At 45.8% G+C, this 22,996-nt stretch overlaps 1 protein-coding gene across 2 annotated transcripts in view; it reads left to right on the forward strand.

The window, feature by feature from the left end:
- The window catches only part of SUSD6 (sushi domain containing 6), an 89,733-nt gene extending 66,849 nt beyond the window's left edge, over positions 1–22,884 (forward strand). For both annotated transcript variants that reach the window (XM_081140703.1, XM_081140704.1), the window contains exons 3-6: positions 11,111–11,308; positions 12,544–12,682; positions 16,193–16,602; positions 18,817–22,884. In XM_081140703.1, the coding sequence (XP_080996829.1) occupies positions 11,111–11,308; positions 12,544–12,682; positions 16,193–16,602; positions 18,817–18,842 (773 nt within the window). In that variant the 3' untranslated portion in view covers positions 18,843–22,884. The remainder of the gene's footprint in view (positions 1–11,110; positions 11,309–12,543; positions 12,683–16,192; positions 16,603–18,816) is intronic.
- Positions 22,885–22,996: the final 112 nt, after the last annotated feature.

The following is a 22,996-nucleotide window of genomic DNA, read 5'->3' on the forward strand; positions in this document are numbered from 1 at the left end:
AGAAGGTTTATTTGGATTCTTGTTTTTAAAGTTCCTTAAAGAAGCTTCAGTAAGGCTTTCTCAGAGAAAACTAAGTGGGAAGAATTCACAGGAGGGGAGAGGCTCTTCCTTGCTGTCTGAGTGGAGGAGAGGAATCTGCTAGGAGTACTCTGTGGCATGCAACCCCTCGATTGACCTTTATTGCCTCATATGGTCCAGATCTTTAGAAAGACCCAAATGTTGGGAGTAAGGAAGAGGGGAAAAAAACAACCCTGGGTGGTTTTGACTCCTCCCTGCCCTTGATCAGCTGATGATAGCACAGGGTGATAAGTTCCGCTTCTGTGAGGTTTGAAGGAAACCAAGAAGGTGTGACAAGCTGCTTTTCCTGTGGTGGCTGCATGGGAAAGGGTGGTTTGAGATGGGTGATTTAAAGAAGAGAATCCCATCCCCCACAAGGTGGAAGGAGGAAGAATGTCCAGATCAGTAGCCTTTATAACTTTTGACTTCATCTGTCCATGCTCACTTGTCACTGTTTCTTATCCTAGCTGGTTTAGAGGTGATAAAGGCAGGACCCATAGCCCTGGCAACTTCATTCACCGCCCCCCGCCCCCCACAAATCTGCCTTTTCTCTTCCCTTTTATATTTACTAGTCCCTGTCTCCCGGGAAGGTCAGGTCCAATACAAGCATCCACAGAACGTACAGGGCTCACATCATGGCATGGCTTAGTATCATGGTTTGTTAGATATAATTTGTCTGTCACAAGGAGACACAATCACATCTCTTTCTTCAGAAAATTCCATTCAGACCTTTACCTATGACTGGTAAGTGGTTTTCAAACAACTCTGGTGTTTCGCTGGTTTTAGGCGATCATCTCAGCAGATTTCTGCCATATCCATAACTAGTTTACCGATTACTGTATTTCTTTTCATTCTTTGCAGCCATGTAGGCTACAGTGCCTAACAGTGGTCTTTTGAGCACCTGGGAGAAACAAAACGCTTCCTGACTCGCTGTTTGGTGGTACATGGCAGAGGTTGTTTAGTTTGGGCTTCAGTAGAGATGCCCTGTAAGACTGTGTTCTCAGCTGAAAATGCTCCTATATCTTTCTCATTTGCAGCTTTGGTATCTGTGATGCTTAAATAGCTCCATTGTTCGTAGTGCTCAGAGATTAGTGAAGGAAACTGTCTGTCTTGCCTCCCTACCCCCCTTCTCTGGAAAAATGTGGCCCCACTAGAGATATCAGCTGAGTCCTTTGGGCTCAAGTAAACCCACCAGTCCACATTCTTCTCCAGACAGGGATCACTGCTACTTTTGCCCAGATGTACTCCACGCCCATGCTACACTGTAGGACTTGGGCTAAATGTTTTCAGTGGCATCTGTAATCACAAGGGGCTTTCCTATAATAGAGAGAAGGGCAAGCCAGAGTTTGAATTTAGATTCTTAATACTTAGTAGCCCTGTAACCTCAGGCCATTACTAAATTTTTCAAAGCCTCAGTTTCTTCATCTGAGCAAATTGAGTAATTATAGCACTTTCCTCACAGGACAGGAAAATTAAATAGGGTGGCAGCTTTAAAGTGTCCAGTGTTGTGCCTGGTAATAAATGTTAACTCTTTTCCTCACTTCTACCCTGTTGAACGTAAAACATCTTAAAATTTATTTTAAATTTAAATTTGTGTTTCTTGGAGGGCTACTGTGTGTTTCTTGGCACTGGACTTGGCATTAGGAGTTCAGTTAGATTGTGGAGTTGGAAATGAATCCATAGCTGTGACCTTTGTACCCGAGTCCAACCCTGTTTTAAACTCCAAGGCAGACTCCTAAATCATTATCACCTGCTCACCAATTACCCTTCTGAGGTTGGACAGTACCTTAAGCAGATGACTGGAGCCTTCTCCAGAGGACCAGCCTGCATCCTCCTGGAGGTGGGAATTCTAAGGGGGAGAGCAAATACAAGTGCAGCTTAGTTAGATGATACAGTGACTCAGAGAAGTCCAGGAACTAGCAAGTGCTGATGAGGAAGTAAATAAACATCATTTGCTTTCTCTTAACCCTTTAACTACCACTGTCAAGGGGAACATAGTAATATTTGTTAATGCACATGGAATGGCCTACTGTCATCCCATCATCCTAGGGATGAGGCTGGGGGGACAACTGTGGGCTCTGCTCTGTCAGTGCACTGGGCGGGTGGATTTAGACACTGAATGACCCAGGCCTGGAGCAGTCAGATGAAGAAGAGTGGTTCTCCCTGCCTGCCCTTCTTTTGGCAGGCGTATAGTGGGATTGGCAGTGTGGGGAGGGGGAGGGGCAGCCCCAGCTGGTAGCCTACTCCCCTAAGTTCCTGAGCTGTGAGAACAAGAGGAGGTGAAAGGGTAACAGGCCATATGGAAGCCATTTTTCAGCCAAGAGCATCCTGGTCTGTTCTGCTGAGAAGGGAAGTAGGGAAAGGGGCTGGCATATTACTGAGCTGGAGCAAGGGGAGAGCAAAACAAGATTCCCTAGTGTCCCCTCTCCAGAGATCCAGAAATTTCTGAAACAGTCCTTTTTCTTTTCTTTGCCTTACCCCAGTCCAAAAACCAGAGGTAAGGGTTTGGTTTGCTTTGTGAAAATAAATGTACAAAAGTTATCAGTGCCTGGTATGTGCCAGGCATGATGCAAACAATTTCAGGTACATAGTTTTATCTGTCCTTACAAATACTTCATAGAAGTGGGTATTGTCTGTTAAAGAGTGAGGCTCAGAAGAGTTCAGGCAGTTGACGGGGTTGGAGAGTGGACCCCCTGGTCAAACCCAGATTAATCTGCCTGACACCCAAGACCGTGCTCTGACCTCCCCCAACCCTACCCCTTGGCCTTGATCCTAGGGGCCTCTTTGATGTTATCTGTTCTTGAAACTTAAATCAGAAACCATGTGACCCTTTGCAGTTAGAAACAAGACAGTGGCTTGAAATATGGGCGAAATTTTGCAAGTTTAGTAGTTTTCTACTAAGCATCTCCCCTCTTTCAGATTCTGTGCCAAGAACTGGAGATACAAAAATGAGCAGAACAAATGCTTGCCCTATAGTAGAGAGGTGGAGGGACGACTGATTTGTGAGAAACTAACTGCAGAGACAGTGTAGTGATAGTTTACAGAGAGGAGTGAAGAGGTTGTTATGAGAACACAGAAGAATAATAAAGCTACAGACCCAACACCAGGTACTGTACCTGCAAAATTGTGGTTAATCTGCATAGCAACCCTGTGAGGTAGACACCTTTAGTATGCCCATTTTACAAATCAGAGGGAACTGAAGAGTAGGAAGACCTGCCCAAGCCCACACTGTGGGTAACTGTCAGGCAGTACACACCTGGGCACTCTCATTTTAGGCCCATGCTGGTAAGCTGTACCTTGTGCTGCTTAATTCTCTCTAATATTTTCTGGTCTGGTTTGGGTTTCTTGGTGCAAGACAGTTCTGAATCTTGAAAGATGGGTGGGGTTTCAGCTGACCACAAGTGCTTTCAGGTCAGGTGCTCTTCAGGCTGAGGAGAGAAACAGAACTTCTTCCAGAATGACTAAGGACTTTGGTGGCTGCTTCCAGGTGACAAGAGTTTTCATGTTTGGGCCAGGGTCCAATAAAGAAAATGTTGTTCCTTCTTGTTGACTCTGAAGCTGCTGGTTGGTATTTCCCTTCTCCTGTGAGGTGGAGGGACTTAAAATAAGATGGACTAGCTCTGAAGCCAGACCCACTTGTGAGTTGCAGGGCTTGGGCTTGCCCTCTCTTAGGAAAGTGATGGTGGGGCCTAGGAGGAGCTGTAGGGAGCAGCCTAAGCCATGGGTGGTTTCTCCCTCTGTTCCTACCCCTTCCCCAGGGCCACACCCTGGGAAAGGCTGGCCTTCCCCCGTTGTGTGGGAAGTTCTCATGAGAAAAGGGATCCTGGCTAGACAATGGGCTTCCTGTCTCACTGCTTGGAAGGTTTGTCTTAGGGAAGAGGAACGTTGCAAATGGCATGAGAAATCCTCTCCTCTTTCTTGCTGCAGCCTGTTTTTAGAGTTTTGACTGTTTGAGTTGGGGTGGGGGGTGGGCACGGGCAGGAAGGCAGAAAGTAGGGGAAAGCCAGAGAGAGCCATAGACTGAAGAGCCCTTGGGTATCTTTTGAGAAATTGAACTGTTTTCCCTGCTCCCACCTGCCCTGACAGATGCAGTAGCTTCTGTACATAGAGGATGCTTCTCAACCCTCTCACACCCCATGCTCATTTCAAAAACCACAGCAGCTGTAGGACTTCAGTGAAGGAACCTCAAATAGATGGTGAGGCCAGGACAGCCAAGACACCCACCCAACTCGAGACAAATTTGCAAATGTTAGAAGAGACCGCTGAAGTCATCTGGTTCAGTGCCCTCAGGTACTGAAACTGAGGTCCAGAGAGGCTAGTGTCCATAGGCAATATCCAGATTGTCTTTGTCACTGGTCTCCCCTCACTAGCTCCCTTTCCAGGATGTGAGTATGGGAGAAGCTGGGCTCAGAAATTCTTTGTTACTACCTACTGCCATTGTGACCATGAGCAAGTACTGCCCCCTGCTGAGTGACCATAAGCAAGTTTCTTCACCTCTCGATTTGCTTATCTGTCTAATGCTGTAATATGTTTTTATGGGGGCGTTTTAAGAGAGGGAGGAAGGCAGAGAGAGAGAAACATCAATGTGACAGAGACACATCTATTGGTTGTCCCTGACTCCTACCTCCATACGTGGCCCACTGGGGATCAAACCTGCAACTTGGGTGTGTGCTCTGATTGAGAATGGAACCTGTGACCTTCCAGTACACGGGGCCTCACCAGCTAGGGCTGTTGTAATATGTTTTTAAAGGGATTTTATGAAGCTTAAATGAGTTATACATGTAAAGTGCTTTGACTAGTGTTTAATAGGTGTATAATAGTGTGTAATAGGTGGTCAATAAATATGTTATTGCTGATATTTAAAAGAGGCCTTAGAAGAAACCTTTGACTGTAATTAGATGTGCTCATTCCCCTCCCCCTCATTTGCATTTGCCTGGAATGCCCAGCCCCAACTTTCTTGAGAGGCTTTTTTGAAGAGCATCACCTCCCCTTTGAATTAGTCTGTTTACACTATAGCATGACTTTCCCTTTCAGCATACAGAGGAGCTAGGTGTTACAAAAGCTCCAGAGGGTGAACCACAGAGTGGGACCTGGTGTCCTGCCCTGCTCAGCTGGCCCAGGTTAGCTTAGCAGTCAAGCCTGCAGCTTAGGAGCCATAGTGCCTATTGAATCCAGCTTCATCATTTACAAAAGTGGGATTTGGGGCAAATTATTCCTCTAAGACTCAATGCTCTTATTTGTAAAGTGAAGAAAATATAGTACCTGCTTCATATAATGAGAGAGCTCAGTAGAGTGCCTGGCACATTAATACACTGTTTATAGTAATTATCTTCCATGTCTGTGTCCCTCCCACATGCCCCCTCACCAAAACACACTCATTTAAACACCTTTTTTTTCCTGTTTTCACCTTGATCTTTCTCTGGCTCTCTATGTTCCTAATAAACCATTTACTTATTTATTTCTAAAATATATTTTTATTGATTTTAGAGAGGGAAAGACAGAAACATCAATGATGAAAAAGTCATTGATTAGCTGCCTCCTGCATGCCCCTACTGGGGATCGAGCCTGCAACCGGGCATGTGTCCGCAACCAGAAACCAAACCACAATCTCTTGGATCATAGGTCGATGCTCAACCACTGTGCCACGCCGGCTGGGCCCTAACAAACCATTTAGAGTTAGAAGTAGAAATTAGACCTTCATATATCAAGAAAGGGTTTTGAAAGCAAGTATATATAAGTGGTGCTTTTTAAAACAACCCAAAGGGACCCTCAGTGCTCAGTGCTATCATCTTTCCACATCTATTGTTTAACCTAATACTTCATTCCCTGTGGTGTGGTTCTGAACCCTTTTCACTGTTTCCAGATCCCTAGACTCATCCTGTGACTCTCAGACACACACTCCTCCTGCACTTAGCACTTGTGTTCTCCAATACAGTGGCCACTAGCCCCATTGGCTACTGAGGACTTGAAATGTGGTTAGTCTGCCTTGAGATGTGCTGTGAATATAAAAACTTACTATGAAAAGATAGAAATTATCTCATTAATAAATTTTTATGTCAATTGCATGTTGAGGTATAATCGATCTTTCATATATATTGGGTTAAATAAAATATATTAATAAAATAAATTTTAGCCCAGCCTGAGTGGCTCAGTTGGTTGAGCATCTTCCTGTGCACTGAAGGGTTGCCAGTTCAATTCCTGGTCAGGGTACATACCTGGATTGCAGGTTTGATCCCTAATCAGGAAGCATACGAGGAAGGCAACCGATTGATGTTTCCCTCCCTCCCTCCCTCCGTTCCTCCCTCCGTTCCTCCCTCCGTTCCTCCCTCCCTCCCTCCCTCCCTCCCTCCCTCCCTCCCTCCCGCATGTCCTCTGGTAAAGGATTAAAAATAATAAGAAATAAGTAAGTAAATAAATAAATTTTACCTGCTTCCTCTGGTTTCGGGCAGTTCTCAGATGAATGGGATATCTGCTTAGAAGGATACCCAGGCTAATAGAAAAGCACACCTTTGAACATTTCCTTCTTTGATTTATGTTGGACTTGGCTGTGTGCATGTCTGTGTCCTCCCTAGATTGTAAGCTTTTTGAGGGCACAGTCCTGTCACCTTCAGTTTTATGGTCCTCCTAGGGCATCGTGTGTGGAAAGGCCTGTTTTAATCATTTGGTGGAATTACAACCAAATAGGAACATTTATGATACTGCCTCAACTGTGTCCCTCATGATTACAACTGCTATGTTGGCAGCTGGGTTTGGAGAATCTCTTTGTTCTCCCCTAAATTCCCAGGAAATCTTTCTCCAGCCAAACTTTTATTCAGCACCCTGTTTCTCTGTGCCCAGTTGAGTTCTACCACACTGATTTTGTCTAAACTACATTATTTCAAATCTGTGAGTGAACACTGACAGTTTCTTAAGCCCTCAGTCACTGTGTTCAGGAGTGTTGTTTTCTTGATATCTGTCGTCAGCCAGAAACCTCTTTTACTGAGATCTTTTTTAAATGCACTAGGTATTTAAACATCTGTTTCCCCACCTCAAACTGATCTTCACAGGACCTACTCCCCACACTTTGTTTTGAAGGAACTTAAGTATTTATTTAGTTTGTTAAACTGAACATCATGACCCCTGGTTTTTCCTGGAGCTTGTTTTGAATTGCTTTTTATGGAATCTTATGAAGTTTTGTTTTGTTTTAAGTTGCCGCCGCCTCCTAAAAAGCTGATTCCCAAAACAACAAATGCAAAAAAGTTTGAAGATCAGATTGAGGGTTCTTGTTAATTTCTGCTGAGGTTTTGAGGCTGCAGTGGTCTAAGGTGGAAATATCGGCCAGATCATTTTGCTTCTCCTCTGTCTGCACCCTCACCAGCTGTTTGGCTAGTCTGTTACTGAATGACTACTATGTGTCAGGCATGCTGGGGGGGGGGAGGCGCCCCCCCCCCCCCAAGCATATCTCACTGCTTCCTGTGTGTTCACTGGAGGCCTAAGTGGTTGTAAGAGATAATGGACAGCAGAGAAGAAAGCTAAGCAAGGAGAATTGATTTTTTTTTTCCTGTAAAATTTCTACCTTTTGGCTTTCTCCCTCTCTTTTTAAAATTATGCAGCTTTGCCAAATCAGATGAGTTCATTGTCTTCTTGGGGTTGAGAACAGAGCTTGAAACTCCCTCTGCGGATCAGGGGTTGTCAGAGAGTGAGCCTGATGCTCAGATTAAGTCAGCCTCTTGCCCAAGCGGTAGCTTCAGGAAGCCACTAGGTGATTTATTTGCTATTCTTATCTTCCCTTTCCTACTAACCCTAGGCATCACTGAGAGGGTCCTCTCCAAAACCTGCCCTTTGCCAACACTCTCCCACTATGCTCTTTGAATTGGCAAGAGGGCTATTTTTTTTTTCTCTTGTGTTTTTGGCATCCTAAAGTACCTTTTTTTTTAAAAAATTTTTTAATGTCTTTATTGATTTCAGAGAGAGGAAAGGAGAGAGATAGAACCATCAGTGATGAGAGAATCATTGATCAGCTGCCTCCTTCAAACCTCCCACTGGGAATTGAGCCCACAACCCAGGCATGTACCCTGACTGGGAATCGAACTGGTGACCTCTTGGTACATGGGATGACACTCAACCAACTGAGCCACACTGGACAGGCGAAGTGCTTATGTTTGAATCCTTTTTCAGAGCGTGGCACAAATGACTCCTACAGAATAATCAATAAATACTAGTTGAATTGAAATGAAATTCAAATGCAAGTCACTTCTTTGTAGACTTCCTTTTTTTTACTTATAAAAATGAATGCTAGGTAACCTTCAGCGTCTCGCTCAAAAATTCTGTGAAGATGTAGGCTTTAAGAGCATAAATTCCCAGCAAAGCAGGAGTGGCTTGAGAATCAGCAGCTCTTCCCCAGAGACCATCCTTCCCAGCACATCGGACCTGTGTGTGGGTCCTGCCTACTTTCAGGAGCTGTCCTGGGATGCTCAGCATTAATTATGCTGAGGAAATGAGCCAATTAGACACAGTTGGAGGAGAGCTGGAGGGATCTGTGCGGCATGCTTGTTGCCTGAACGAAAGAGAAAGTGTAAAGAGGGAAGCAGTTTGCTGAGGTTTCTTTGGAAATTTAGCTGACCAGCTCTTTGAACGATTTGGCCAAAGTTTAAAGAAGCACCAGAAGGAGTGTTTGGCGCCTCTCTTCGTCCTGTTCAAGACTTTCGGTGAGGTGGGTGGCGTGGGAACAGTTTGGAGAAGGTGTGTCCTTAGAGGGGACCGAGGAGACCTGTGGACTCATCTACTAGTTTCAGAGAAGCTGCTCAGACTTCTCCTCCTGATCCCTGTGGCACCTACCCCAGCTTTGTTTTATTAACAGCTCTTTAAAAATGGAGTTTGTCCCCATCTTAGTGACAGCACAGGGAGCTGTCCTCTCCTTTTAGACTTGATATCCACCCTCCAGCCGGACCAACTGTCAGCTTGCTTAAGAGCAGTTTGTAGGTTGAAGGGAAGTGGTATTTGGTGAGAGGCTATAAGGGCACATCTGAGAGAGAGTGGTGGGTCAGCTTCTGAATGGGAGAGCACCTTATCTGGGACAGACAGACACTCTAGGTCTGTTAGAGGAAATGAAAAAAAAGAAACCCACAGTTCCTATTCTCATATTGATATCCTTGTGGTATTCAGAATAGGGTATTTGTCAGCAAAATCAAATGTCCTTTGGAAACTTTTATCTTTCTTGCATTTGTAGGGCTTTGGAAGTTGAAGTTTGTGGATGCCTGGCCATCCTGCCAGTGGGTCTTCTCCCCTAGCTTAGTCTTCCAAACAGTGATCCCGTAGTGCCCACACTGTGTCCCTCCTGTTTTGGCTAGGTACACCGCTTAATCCACTTCCTGGAACTTCAGGTCTGCTTTGTCTGTCCAGGGTTGGAAGGGCAGGCCATGGAATCACCTCTCCAGGACTGCTCAGACCTTCCACCTTCCAGCTCCTCTGACTTATCATTACTTCAGTTTCCCTACACTGAGGTTCCTACCACACTTACGCACCACTTGCCATCTCCTTGATACACTTCATAAGGGCCCACTCAGCTCATGGGGTAGAAGCAGTGTCTGCTGGTGAAAAGAGCACAGGTTTTGGAACCATTTGACTTGACTCTGCTCCCAGGTCTGCCATTTAGTCTACTTACACTTGGCTAAAAGTCATTTAATTCATTGGGCCTCAGTATCCTCGTCTTCAAAGAGGAGTCAGGATAACTACCTCATGGAGTTGTCAGAATGAATTAATAAGATAGGAGGTGAAGGTGCTTTTGTTTTTTAAAAAATATTTTTATTGAATTTATTGGGTTTGCATTGGTTAATAAAATTATATAGGCTTCAAGTGTACAATTCTATAATACATCATTTATATATTGTATTGGGTAAGGTGCTTTTAAAACTAGACAGTCCTACCCTACCCAACAAAAAATGTGGGATTTACTATGGGCCGGAGACAAATGATGCCAGTGACTATTCCAGTCAGGAAATGGGAAGTGCTCCCAGAAAATCCATCAGAAATCCCCTCTGCCGCTGAGGAACTCATTTTTATTACACGGTGGAGTCCTTTCTGGTATCAATCCTGGAAACAAGGCTAACATTTCCCCCACGCAGGTTAAAAGTATTTTACCACCTTTCATTGATTCATTGTTTGTTTCAGTAGGTGTTATTAAAGCCATATTATGTGCTAGATCTTTGTAAGTTCAGGACTTGGTCAGAGTTTACCATTCACTTGTGGATGCAGTTTTCTTTTTCTTTTATCTTTATTGTTGAAAATATTACAGATGTCCTCTTCCCCCCACATTGATCCCCTCCACCCTACATCTGCCTCACCCCCAGACCTTCCCATGTTATTATCTGTCTGTGGGTTATGCATGTATGCATATAGGTTCTTTGATTACTCTCTCCCCGCCCACTCCCCGACCCCTGCCTCCCCCCTGAGTTTCCTCAGTATGTTCCATGCTTCTGTGTCTCTGGATCTATTTTGTTCATCAGTTTATTTGTTCATTATATTCCACATATGAGTGAGACCATGTGATACTTGTGTTTGTCTGACTGGCTTATTTTGCTTAGCGTAATACTCTCCAGTTCCATCCATACTGTCCCAAAGGGTAAGAGATCTTTCTTTTTTACAGCTGCATAGTATTCCATGGTATAAATGTCCCACAGCTTTTTTATCCACTCATCTACTGATGGGTACTTGGGCTGTTTCCAGATCTTAGCTATTGTAAATTGCGCTGCTATGAACATAGGGGTGCATAAGTTCTTTCTGATTGGTGTTTCGGGTTTCTTAGGATATAGTGGATGCACTTTTCTTAAGGAACAGTGGGGAGAGGAAGGGGACATGTTGCAAACAACCAAACTTCATCGTTGCCAGTGCTCTTCCCTCTCTCAGTGGCAACCTACATTTCCACAGTTGGGCCAACAGCCTTTCCAAGAAACGGACCATGTGCTCCTCATGTGTTTCTTGTTGAGATCTTTGGAACTGCCCTCCTCTGAGTCACTGAGAGGACTCCCACTGGAAAACCTCATCACTGTAACTCACTCTCTCTTTGTCTTTGCAGTGTGTTCCCTGCCCCCAGAACCAGAGAATGGTGGCTACGTCTGCCACCCCCGGCCCTGCAAAGACTCCCTGAACTCGGGCAGTGTCATCGAGTACTTGTGTGCTGAAGGCTACATGTTAAAGGGTGATTACAAATACCTGACGTGTAAGAATGGCGAATGGAAACCAGCCATGGAGATTAGCTGCCATCTTAATGAAGGTCAGTTTGGCAGATGAGAAAGGGTCTGTTTTCTTTTAACTCAAGGGAAGTAGTGCCCACTTCCTCCTGAGCATCCTGTGATGTGGGGCAGTATGGGCCCTTTGATGCCCTGCAGACTCCCTTCCTTTGGGATTTCATGTGTCTTTGTGAAAGACATTTGAGATTGCTGGTGTATGTCCCACTGTGGTTCAGCTGAGCCACTGAGGGCCTCAGTGGCTTTGCTGTGGCATCTGTTCTGCTATGTAAGATCCCTTTGATGCTCATGATCTCATTTGCCTAGCCAAGTGCTGGTGACATTTGACCATGTTCTACTAACACATGAGCACGATGCTAACACCTTTTATAGTGTCTTTTTTTCTTTCTTTTTTTAAAAATATATCTTTACTGATTTCAGAGAGAGGAAGGGAGAGAGAGAGAGAGATAGAAACATCAATGATAAGAGAGTCATTGATCGGCTTGCCTTCTGCATGGTCCCACCAGGGATTGAGCCCGCAACCCGGGCATGTGCCCTGACAGGGAATTGAACCTTGATCTCCTTGATCATAGGTCGTTGCTCAACCACTGAACCATGCTGGCCGGACTATCTTATTTTTTCTTGAATGATAATGAACTGTTTTGTTATGGACCTACAGTCCAGCTGGACAGAAGACCTCTCCCAGTCCTCCTCTTCCTCCTGTCATGCATGACAGGAAAATCCAGCTGTCTGCAGGGAAGAATGTGTCATACAGCCATCTTTGTGCTTCATACTTGGGCTTTGAGGCCATCACACCCAGAGAAGGGTGGGGACTGACCTGAGAGTTACAGAGCGACAGGATCTTAGAACAGGGGGTTATTACAGCCTAGCTCTTACAAATTTTTTCTGCCATGTGAGGAAAAAGATAGGTGGGACTTAAAAGCATGTGTTTATTTAAATGGTTGATGTCTACCAACTGTCTACTGAAGGACAGGAGCAGAAGTGGTTTATAAAGGTAAGATCTCTAGCTGAGTGATTGTAGGTGTAAGATGGTCCTCAAAGGCCCACAGGGAAGGGGATATTAGATTCAGGAGCAGGATAGGGAAATGGCCCCCTTTTCTTGTGTGTATAAACTGCTTTGCACTGTTACTCCTAAAATGGCCCTGGCAAAAGTGTGTGTCTGCATGGCACCATGTAGGGGGCCTTTGATAAGATCAGCTGTGGGGCTCATGTTGTATGTGTCTGGATGCAAACCTCTTCTGATGATGGCTTGTTTTTGTAGAGAAAGACACCAAGACATCACTCGGGGTCCCCACGCTTTCTATAGTGGCTTCCACTGCCAGCTCCGTGGCACTCATTCTCCTCCTTGTGGTGCTGTTTGTGCTGCTGCAGCCAAAGCTGAAGTCTTTCCATCACAGCAGGTGAGCATGGGGTGGCAGGCATCATTGTGGGGTCTGGCCTTTGACTAGCAAAGGGTTGCTGTTATGTGTACCAGACTCTGCTGGTCTGTAGATCCCAGGGGAAGGGGAGGGTTCTGTCATGTACTCATGTGCCCAAGACTGCACTTATTGCTTTGCATACATTATCTTAATCCTCATAGGATGAACACACTATACAGTATACAGATGATGTATTATAGAATTGTACACCTTAAACCTATATAATTTTATTAACCAGTGTAACCCCAATAAGTTCAATTTTAAAAAACCCCTCACAGGAACATTGCAAATAAGGAAACCGAGGCTCAGAAAGGTTGTCATTTACTGATGGTCATCCCGCTAGATGATGACAGAGCTGAGATTTGAACTCATCTGTCCAACTCCAGAACCATGTCCTTTTCCCTACATCAGTGGTTCTCAAAGTGTGATTCCAGCGGCATCAGTATCACCTGGGAACTTTTAGGAATGCAAATTTTCAGCCCCACCCCAAACCAACTGAGTTAGAAACTCTGGGATTGAGGCCCAGTCACAGGGTTTCACAATTCCTCCTGGTATTCATTGCAGGCTCATATTTACAAGCCACTGCCCTATACCTGGTTCCCAATCCTGGCTGTACATGGAGACTCCTGCTGGGAGTTGAAAACAAATACCAACACCTGGGCCTCCACCCCCAGGCATTCTGATTTATTGGGTTTGGAGTGGGAATCTGGCACTAGTGTTTTATAAAGCTCCTCAGTTGGTTCGAAATTGCAGCTAGGACTTGGGGCCAGTGCCCTATACCATACTAAAACAGAGGAGGTGGTTTTCTTGCCCAATATTTTTTTCCACTTGAGTGCATTAGCCACAAATCATCCCAGGCTGGGTGGGTGTGTTTAGGAGGGGGTTGGCAAATGGTGGGGAGTGGATCCCTTAGGATGGATTTCTCTCCTCGGCCATCATAACCTCTGCAGTAGCTCATTCCCTGTCTCTGGAACAGTTCCTATTCATTCATGGCCCTTCATCAGTCACTGTTGTTACTCACAGGCTCAAGGAATGAAGGAACAGACTAAACTGCATTAAATAAAATGCTTCTGGTTTGGAATTACAGACAAGGACCAGGCTCAGTTTAATCTTCATGTACTATGTGTGATTTTTCTGCTTTTTATTTGGTTTTGTTTGTGGGAGGGGATAACAGCAATTTTAAAGGTGGTTAAGCAGTTAGTAGAATAAAGAGGATTTGGAAGGGACCATTTACTTGAGGAATCTGCTATTTCCACATAAAGTCAAGCTGATACATTCGACATTTAATTCACATTAGGGAGTTTTCCCCCTTTGCAGTTACCTAGTAAGTCTGTGAAAAGTAACTGGCTGATTTTGCCTGACTTGAGTGGAAGGGAGATTTGGTTTTCACTTGAGACCCTATTTAAATTTTGTACTGTGTACGTTTTAAACAAAAATTTTTATTTTGAATAATGAAAGTTAAGCACATGCCAGAATACAAACCACTTCTATGCCACCTTGCCATCAAAGTTTGTCTTCCTTCCAGAAACTTCTAAGTACTTTTATCAGCCACATCTGTCATCCTCACAGTGTGTACACCATTTGAATTGAGTAGCACAGATTTTATCTCCAAGTACAGATGAAAAAATTGAGAATTAATAACAGTCTAGCAGTAATGCTCTTCGGCCATAGACCACATATCTCCTCTTGTGATGCACTGAGAAGGACACATCACCTGTGTTGTATTCTAGCCAAAAATTGGCTTGCATCTAATTAGACAAGTCCAGAATGTGGGACATTCTAGGATACAGCTGGCCTGGAGTCTATAAAAAATTGTCATAAAAAAATGCTGCAGGGAACTGTTCCAGATTAAAGGAGATAAGAGAGACAGGACAATTAAATGCAGTGCATGATTTTTAATTGGGTCCTGGATGAAAACAAACAGCTGAAATGGATATATTTGTGGATAGTTGAAAAAATTTGTGTTACAGTATTATACCAATGTTAAATTTTCCAAGATGTAATGATACTGTAGTTATATAGGAGACGAGGTTCTTGGGAGGTGTATACTCAATAATGTCTTCAACTAACTTTCAAAATGGTTCAGATAAACTTTAAAAAGTGTGTGTATGTGTGTGTGTGTGTGTAACAAGTGATTTCCCCAAAAGGTGTCTGCATGAACAAATCTTACAAATGTAATGTTGAGTAAAAGAAGCCAGACACATACACATGTTTACACACACACATTTATATCCCATTCATATAAATCTCAGAAATGCAAAAATAAACTGGTATGGGAGGATTCATATGTAGGCTATAAAACTATTAAAATAAAAGGCAAAGGAGTGATTTTCATGAAAGTTAGGATACCAGTTACTTAGTGTGATATGAGGCAATGAGAAGTGATTGGGACAGGTACAAGGGGTGTCTAGGATGCTGGCAGTGTTCTCTTTCTTGACCTAGGTAGGGGTGATACACTGTTACCCTTGGGATAAGTCAGTGAGTTACATGTTTTTCTATGTGTTCTTTTCTATATTTGTGTTATAATTCACATATAATAATTTACAAAGTTTAAAAAATAATAAAAGGCAATCAAAGTGGCTGAGTCAGAAGAACAAAATTCTTCTCAGTTCAAGTACATGACCCATTTCAAGACCATAGTGCTTCTTTTCCTCTCCTTTTTAAAAAACAGCTTTATAGTGCCTTGGCTGGGTGGCTCCGCTGGCTGGAGCATCGTCCCATACACCAAGAAGGTTGCAGGTTTGATTCCCGGTCAGGACACATACCTAGGCTGAGAGTTTGATCCCCGGTCAGGGCGCATATGGGAGGTAGTCCATCGATGTTTCTCTCTCACATTGATGTTTCTCTCTCAATCTATCTCTTCCTCTCTTTCCCTCCCTCCCTCCCTCCCCTGCTCTCCTCCCCCTTTTCCTCCCGTCCCTCCCCCTTCCTCTCTAAAAATCAATAAACACATCCTCAGGTGAGGATAATAAACAAATAAAAAAAGATAAAAACAGCTTTATGGAGTTATATTTTACATATCATTTAAGTATCCAGACAATGGTTTTTAGTTGTATTCACAGGTAGTAGTCATCCTTCATCCTTCATCCTTTCTCACTTCTGTTCTAGCTGTGCTGAGTGAGTGGCTTTATTTCCAGGTCTCTGGATTCCTAGTTTTGCACAGAACCAGAGAGCTAGGTGCCTGTGTACCCAGAGGTTAAGAGCACAGTTTCTGGAAGCAGGTGGAACTGGATTCAAATCCCAGCTTCCTCCTTTACTAGATGTGTGACTGTGAGCAAGTTATTTAACTTCTCTGAGCCTTATCTGCATTGTTGGTGAAGTTTTACCTGAAAGGGCTCAAGTGAGGATTCAGTGTGATCAAGTATATAAAGCATGTAGTGTCTGGCGCATAGTAAGTGCTCAAAAATGGTTGGTGGTGTTAGTACAGTATTACGGTATTTATTTGTCTGTGTATTTTAATTCTTCCTTTGTCTTTTCCTCCTCCGGATACAGGCGTGACCAGGGGGTATCTGGGGACCAGGTCTCCATCATAGTGGATGGAGTCCAAGTTGCACTACCGTCGTATGAGGAGGCTGTGTACGGCAGTTCCGGTCACAGTGTGCCGCCCGCTGACCCCAGAGTGCAGATTGTGCTGTCAGAAGGATCTGGGCCAAGGGAACAGCAGCTACAGGACCAGGAGGCCTGCTCCTCTCCAGGTGGAGAGGAGGAGGCCCCAGGCCAGTCTGGACTGTGTGAAGCCTGGGGCTCTCGGGGTTCAGAGACTGTGATAGTGCATCAGGCAACCACCTCTTCCTGGGTGGCCGGCTCAGGGAACAGCCGACTGGCACACAAAGAAGCCCCAGATTCAGAGAACAGTGACATTCAAAGCCTTTTATCCCTCACATCGGAGGACTACACAGATGGTAGGTGGTCTGCGCCGATCATGAGTTACTAGTGGCTCCAGGTCCTTGCTGGGAATAAGGAAGGATGTGAGCCTCTAATAATTGGGGGGGGACGGGGGGGGGGGGACGGAGGAGGGGCAAAGAAAGATAATACCTGGGGTATTAGCCTGAAAAACAGTATTTTACTTTTAGCTCCACATAGCTCTTTGGGCTCTGTATAGGGAGACTTTCATTGTGGTCTGTGAATTTTGATAGTTTGGAATCTCCAGAATTATTCGTTGCCATGGCTGTGCTAAATCAAAGGGTAGACAGCTGTTTGGAGGTGAGGGTGGGGTCTGTCTTCTCATCGTAATTTTCATATTCCTGAAAGGACAGGAATGATGAGGTATTGTGGGGTCATATTAAGAAGAAAATTGGTGCCTGTTTTTTACCATAGCATTCAGCTGCTTCATCTCAAATAGGAGTGTATCAGGGCTTGTGCTAGTTGGTTTTCTTACACTATCTCAGTTAAACCTCACAGTGATCCTGAGGGGGTAGGTATTACTATATACTACTGTCCTCATTTTACAGGTGAGGAAACTGAGGCTCCAAGAGGCTAAGTCACTTGCCCATTGGTAATTGGTTGAACTGGGATATGAAGCCAGGTGGATCTGGTTCCAAAGCCTGCATTTATAACCCCATGGTGCCATGCTGCCTCCCAGATGTCTCCAGGTCCTTTGTGGCAAACCAGCTCTAGAACAAAATTGCTACCTCCCGACACCTATGCTTTTGCTGGGGCCTGGAGAGTTGAATGTTGGGATTGACTCTCACTTTACATAAAATCCCAGTGTGGTTCAGGATGCAGACAAAACCTAGACATTTCCCTTTTGACAGCGAGTACTTTTGCACTTACAAACCTCTTCCCCACCCCCACCCCCTTGAGAAAACGTTATGCTTCCAGGGAATCTGAGGCACAGTAAAGTGCCTATGGTTTAGCATATCTGAAAGCAAAAAAATTGGAAATTCTTGAATGCAGATCATGTTTATGGAGTTTCCCAATTATCAGCAACATGCCTTCCTTTTACTTGGCAGGATATAGAGCTAGGAAAAGCCACTAAATAGTTGACCCAGGTTTAAAGGTGGAAATCATTGACCCCATGGGTAGCCACCCACATATACTGTCTGTCTAAGTGCACACATATTCTATGTCCATGCAGATTGACAGATGTCCCAAGTGCAAATCTCGGCCCTTATCCTTCCTAAGGAGCCAAGAGGGTGCCTGTGCTTTCCCTTCTTGCTATCTTGCTTTGTTCCATGTACTGAACAAGCAGTTTTTAAAAAATATATCTATTGATTTCAGAGAGAGGAAAGGAGAGGGAGAGAGAGAGATAGAAACATCAATGATGAGAGTCATTGATTGGCTGCCTCCTCCCCCCCCCGCCCCCCCACCCCACTGGGGATCAAGCCTGCAACCCAGGCATGTGCCCTAACCAGGAATTGAATGAGGATCTCCTGGATCATAGGTCGATGCTCAACCGCTGAGCCACGCCTGGCCAGGCTGAATAAGCATTTTTGAGAGCCCATCTTGTTCCTGGTGCCAGATTAGATTTCAGGGGTGATACAAAGAAACATAAAACATTCTCTCTGTCTGCTTGGACTGTCATTCACTTGAGAAGACGGGGCTTACACTCAAGAAATAATGAAACCAAGAATCATATGGTCCGTGTCAGAATGAAGGATTCAAAAAACAAAACACATAGGTATTCAAGCTTGTTGCAGGCCATGGGACTGCCTGGGACTGACAGTACAGTAGGAAGTCAGGACCTTGAGGCATCAGTCTAACCCTGCTGACTTCGACCCAGGGAGGGGGAATGATTTATTCACTCACACAGCTGGACAGTGACATTAAGGAGGAGGTAGGACTTAAGCAGCGCTTAGTACTCTTATCAGATGAGATTAAGGACAGAAAGAGAAGCAACCAGACCAGCAGTTAAGGCAGAGGAGGGTTCAAGTTGGTAGGACCAGAAGGAGTTTGAATACCAGACTGAACATTCAGATGTTGTCACATAGGTAGAGGGAAAGATAAGCAAGAAAGTCCTAAAAGAGAGACACGGGATTTAGACTACCTAGGAGAGTATGAGTAGTGCATTTTATTTGTTTAAACTAAGAGTTTCATGCGGATCCCTGCAGTGGGATCAGGTGTGCTGCGGAGACCCATTTGAGGTAACAAACAGTACTTTCCTTCTCTTCCTATAGATATCCCACTGTTGAAAGAAGCATGAGGTTTGCCACCGTCCTCTCTCCTCTCTGCAATGATCCTCTCTGCTCTTTTCCCCTCTCCCTGTGGGTTTGAGCACCCTGTACTCCAGCCACCCTGCCCGGATATCTGAGCTGCCACCTGTGGATCTGTGGACCTCTGAGGGCCTGTAAGCCCACCTCGCTGGAAACTCAAGGAAGATTCTTGCCATCTGCCTGCTGGACAGCTGGAGGAGCTGGCTTTTTGCCTGGCCCAACCTTCCCATCTTTGCCGGGAACATATATGAATGTGCTGGATTGAACCCTTCCTTTCCCTGAGCCCTCTGGGTCCCCTCCAGCCAGCTATTTGGTGGCAGCCCCCACCAGCCCACATGGGCCAGAGAGCCGCTGTGTTTACTTGTGCCTTCCCCCCACCCTGTCCAGGCTCCCTGTGACGCAGGCCTGTTGCTGTCCTACAAGCCTTAGTGGCTGCACTGCTGCCCCATGTCACACAAGGGGCTGGGCCTGGGGCTGGCTTGTTTCCTTTGAAGGCTGGCACCACTGCCCTTACCAGGAGCAGATCCAAGAGTGAGAGCTGGGGAGACAAGAGGGACTCTTAATTGGAGCAAGAGTGTGGGTCCCTGCGCTTGCCCTTGGTTGACACTGGTAGCATATTTCCTTGGCTGGGGATGGAGGGTGTGAGAAATCCTGCCAGGGCTGTCCCAGCACCCAGCTGTCTAGCTTAGAGGTGCCGGCTCCTCGCCCTGCTGAATTGAGTTTCCAGGAAACATCCAGAAGATCCCAAGGGAGGGCAGGAACGTGGCTGATGATGATTGTCTTCCTAATATGCAAGTTCTCGCCTACTTCAGCATTGGCCTTTCTGGCCTCCGTTTTTTCTTTCCCTGGAGTATAAGGGGAAGTTGCATGCTGCCTCCTGGGCTTTACCTGGGCAGCTCCTGCGTCCTTGCTGCCCACAGAGGCCCAAGGTGAATTATCCCTGGGACAGGAGATTGCTGAGATGCCATGGACTGCCCACATGGTGACTTACATTTGGGGCAAGTTGCCCGTTCTGGGTTCGTGGTGATGGAGGGGAACCTGAGAGGCACAGACTAAGTCCCCAGGCAGCTGCAGGCAGCTTCAGCCCCGGTCCTGAGGGCCCTCCTCACCACAGTCATGTGCCTTAGTAACTGTTCCAGGAAGCGTCCTGCTGCTTGCTGCACTGCTGCTTTTCTTACTTCTGCCCTCCCCTGCTCTCCCCTACTCCTGTTCACAGCTGACAAATGACTTCCTGGTCTTCTCTGGCACCTGGGGCAGGGGTTGAGAGACAGTCTTCACACCCCCCACCTTGCCGGCCACAGTGAGTGAAGGGTTGCAAAGCAGCCTGGCACCTGGGGCCTGGTATTGCAGGAGTGGGCTTGATGCTCCAGATGCTTCCACTCACTGTCTCTCCCTCAGCCATGTCGTGAATGCTGACAAGGCTGGGATGGCAGAGCTCAAGCTGGCTGCTTCTATCTTCAAAAGATGTAGTGTTAAGTAATAGTTGTTTCTGAAACATTGGGGCTGGGGGACTTCAGAGCTGACCCCATGCTGCACCTCTGCTCCTCCCTTGAGCCTCTCTGTTTGGGGTGGTAAAAGTAATAAAGAGCCCGATATATTTTCAGTACCTGACCAAACAGGGTAGCTCCAGGAGTGGGTGGCCTGGAAGATTAGGGGAATGGCCTTCTCTCAGCCTCCTGCCTCCACTCTCACACGCACTTTACTGCCCGCTTGTTCCTGGCCTCTTGCAGCCTCTGTTGTCTTCTTTCTCTCAGGGTAAGGGCAGTGCCTGCTGTGCCTGTTGGCCACTTCCACCTCTCTCCCCTGCCCCACCCAGGAGCCCGAGAATGCTGTGCCCAAAGCCCAGGCTAGCGTGGTTAGATATGGAACAGATTGTCAAAGGTGCCAGAACTAGAACGCAGAGCCATTGAGGGAGATGAAATGTACCAGGGGGCTGTCCTTGGCCTCAGAAGAGGCCATTTCTAGAGAGTGCCTGCCAGCAGTTGCTGGTTCTGGGCCTATCTGGAGGGTCCCTAATGACCCAGCGGCCTCACCAGGCATAGGCTCTCCTTCCCCACAGGGGTACCCTTGTCTTCAAAAAAGAAAGCAGGGGTGAATGGTGTGGGATCTGGAGTTGGCTGAACCTGCAGCTTTTATTTCCAGTCATCCAAAATCTGAATTCTAGCCTAGAATTTTTTCTTTTAATGAAAGATCTTACCCCATTTTCATATCCTGGCCTTTCCCCCTGAGAGATTGCACTTTTGTTTCAGGTTGATTCAGCCACATAGGTTACCCGCTCAGGCCTTGGGGAAAATGAAAAGCCTTCCTTCTGAAGCATTCTTCCAACTCCCCGCCATCCACGCTGTCCTGGGTTCCAAACCCAGGCTGTGTGCCTGGAAGGAAAGGGAAGAGTAAATGGGAGCCTCCCGTTTCTGCCCCACCTCCTCTCCTCTCCAGTCCCCTCCCCCCCTTGTCACTGACTTTGACGAGGCCCACCTCCGAGGCTTAGGGCCTGTGGGTGCAGGAAGCAGGCCTCATCCTGCTGACATCCACAACAGCTATTAGTTCTCTTTTCCCTAAAGTAGTTTCTTAGTCATCAGCCAAGTGCTGCTGTTTCAGGGGCTTCTGGGTTTTGTCCCTTGCAAGGGATTAGGGACTTTACAGCTGCCTTAAGGTGGAGCCTGGCTAAGAGACAGAACGGTGGCAGGTGGCAGGCTGCTAGGAAGGAGGCTGTCAGAGGAGCCTGGAGCAGATGGGAAAACTGCCCATAGCCTGGCTTTTCTGGGCTCACCTCTAGGGGAGTCCAGCAGAGGGCTTGTCCAGGAGAATGGTCAGCACCAAAGGACTTTCTTTAAAAAGGTATTTTTTTGCACATGTGAGCTAACTCAATGCAGGTTTTATATCCTGGCAACTTGCAGTTACATTCCAGTGACTTAAAAGGGCCAGTATATAGTGAAAAATCACATAAAACTTCCCTCCCTTTCAATGCCTTGGTTTAGCAAGCAGGCACTGTCTTTCGCCACTTCTGAATTTCATGTGCTGTGTTCCCATTTCACTCAGTGTGAACCGGGAAACAGGCTGAGTCCTGGCCACTTTGAGTTCTTTCGGTTTCATAAGGCATTTCAGTATGTGTTCTAACACTCCATTTGCAAACAGAACTGGAACTAATGTTACCTTCCCCATTCACCTTTCCCTCCCAAAGTTCTGTGGAGAAGCTGAATGGCAAGACAGACAAAGGTATACTCTTCCTGCCTCATTGGTGGTGGCACAGGGATTGGTAGCACTCAGCCTTTCCCCTCCCACCCTCAGCTGAGCCCTCAGACCACTTGCTTCCTCCATAACGTCACTTCCATTCCCAGGTTACATCTTTGCATCAGGAGTGGACTATGCTGCACACATTTCTACATCCCTGCCTGTTTTCCTCCTAAAGAGAATAAAGGACCCAGAAGGGAAGTGGTATGCAGGCTTTCCAGCTGAACCCCAGATGTGCCTGCTGGGAGCTTCTCTCATGGGGCCTGCTGGGGCTCCAGATGCTCAGTATAGGGACAGTCATTACTGATGCTCAGAGAAGGGCTCAGAGAGGATTTTGGTTGGCAAGCTCAGATTTGCTGGGAAACTCCTCTTAATCTCCAGTTGAAAACAGTAGAATTTTGAATGAAAACCCCAAAGTTGAACCCTGTGCCAGGCAGCAGAGCTCTGGAGAGGCTGCAGGGGCAAAGCACTTGGATTGCCAAGCAGGGGGGAGAGATGGATGTGTGTTCCGTGGCCGCCCACCACACCCTGCCCTGGCTTATTGCACCACTATGGAATCTTTTGCAGAATGGTACTCAAATAATGGTTTAAAACAACACGTGCATCAATTGACTATGTGCAGGATGTCACTCAATCATTTTGGGTTTGCTTTATTTTATATATATTTTTTTGGTATCCTGTACATTGCAGTGGGTGTGAAGATAGTATTTTAATATTTGTATAAAGTTTAATTTAATTTTAATTGTTCTATGTATATAACTGCATTTCTAAATAATAATAATAAAAAAGTTCTTATGAGGCAGTTGTGAGAGATGTGATCCTTCCATAAAGTTTTTATAGAAACCCTAGGTTGAAAAGATTGCATGTGGGTAGGAGCTCATGAAGGGATGAAGCACTAGCTCTGGGGAGACAG

Source organism: Miniopterus schreibersii, assembly GCF_964146895.1.
Source record: "Miniopterus schreibersii genome assembly, chromosome: 1".
Lineage (NCBI taxonomy): Eukaryota > Metazoa > Chordata > Mammalia > Chiroptera > Miniopteridae > Miniopterus > Miniopterus schreibersii.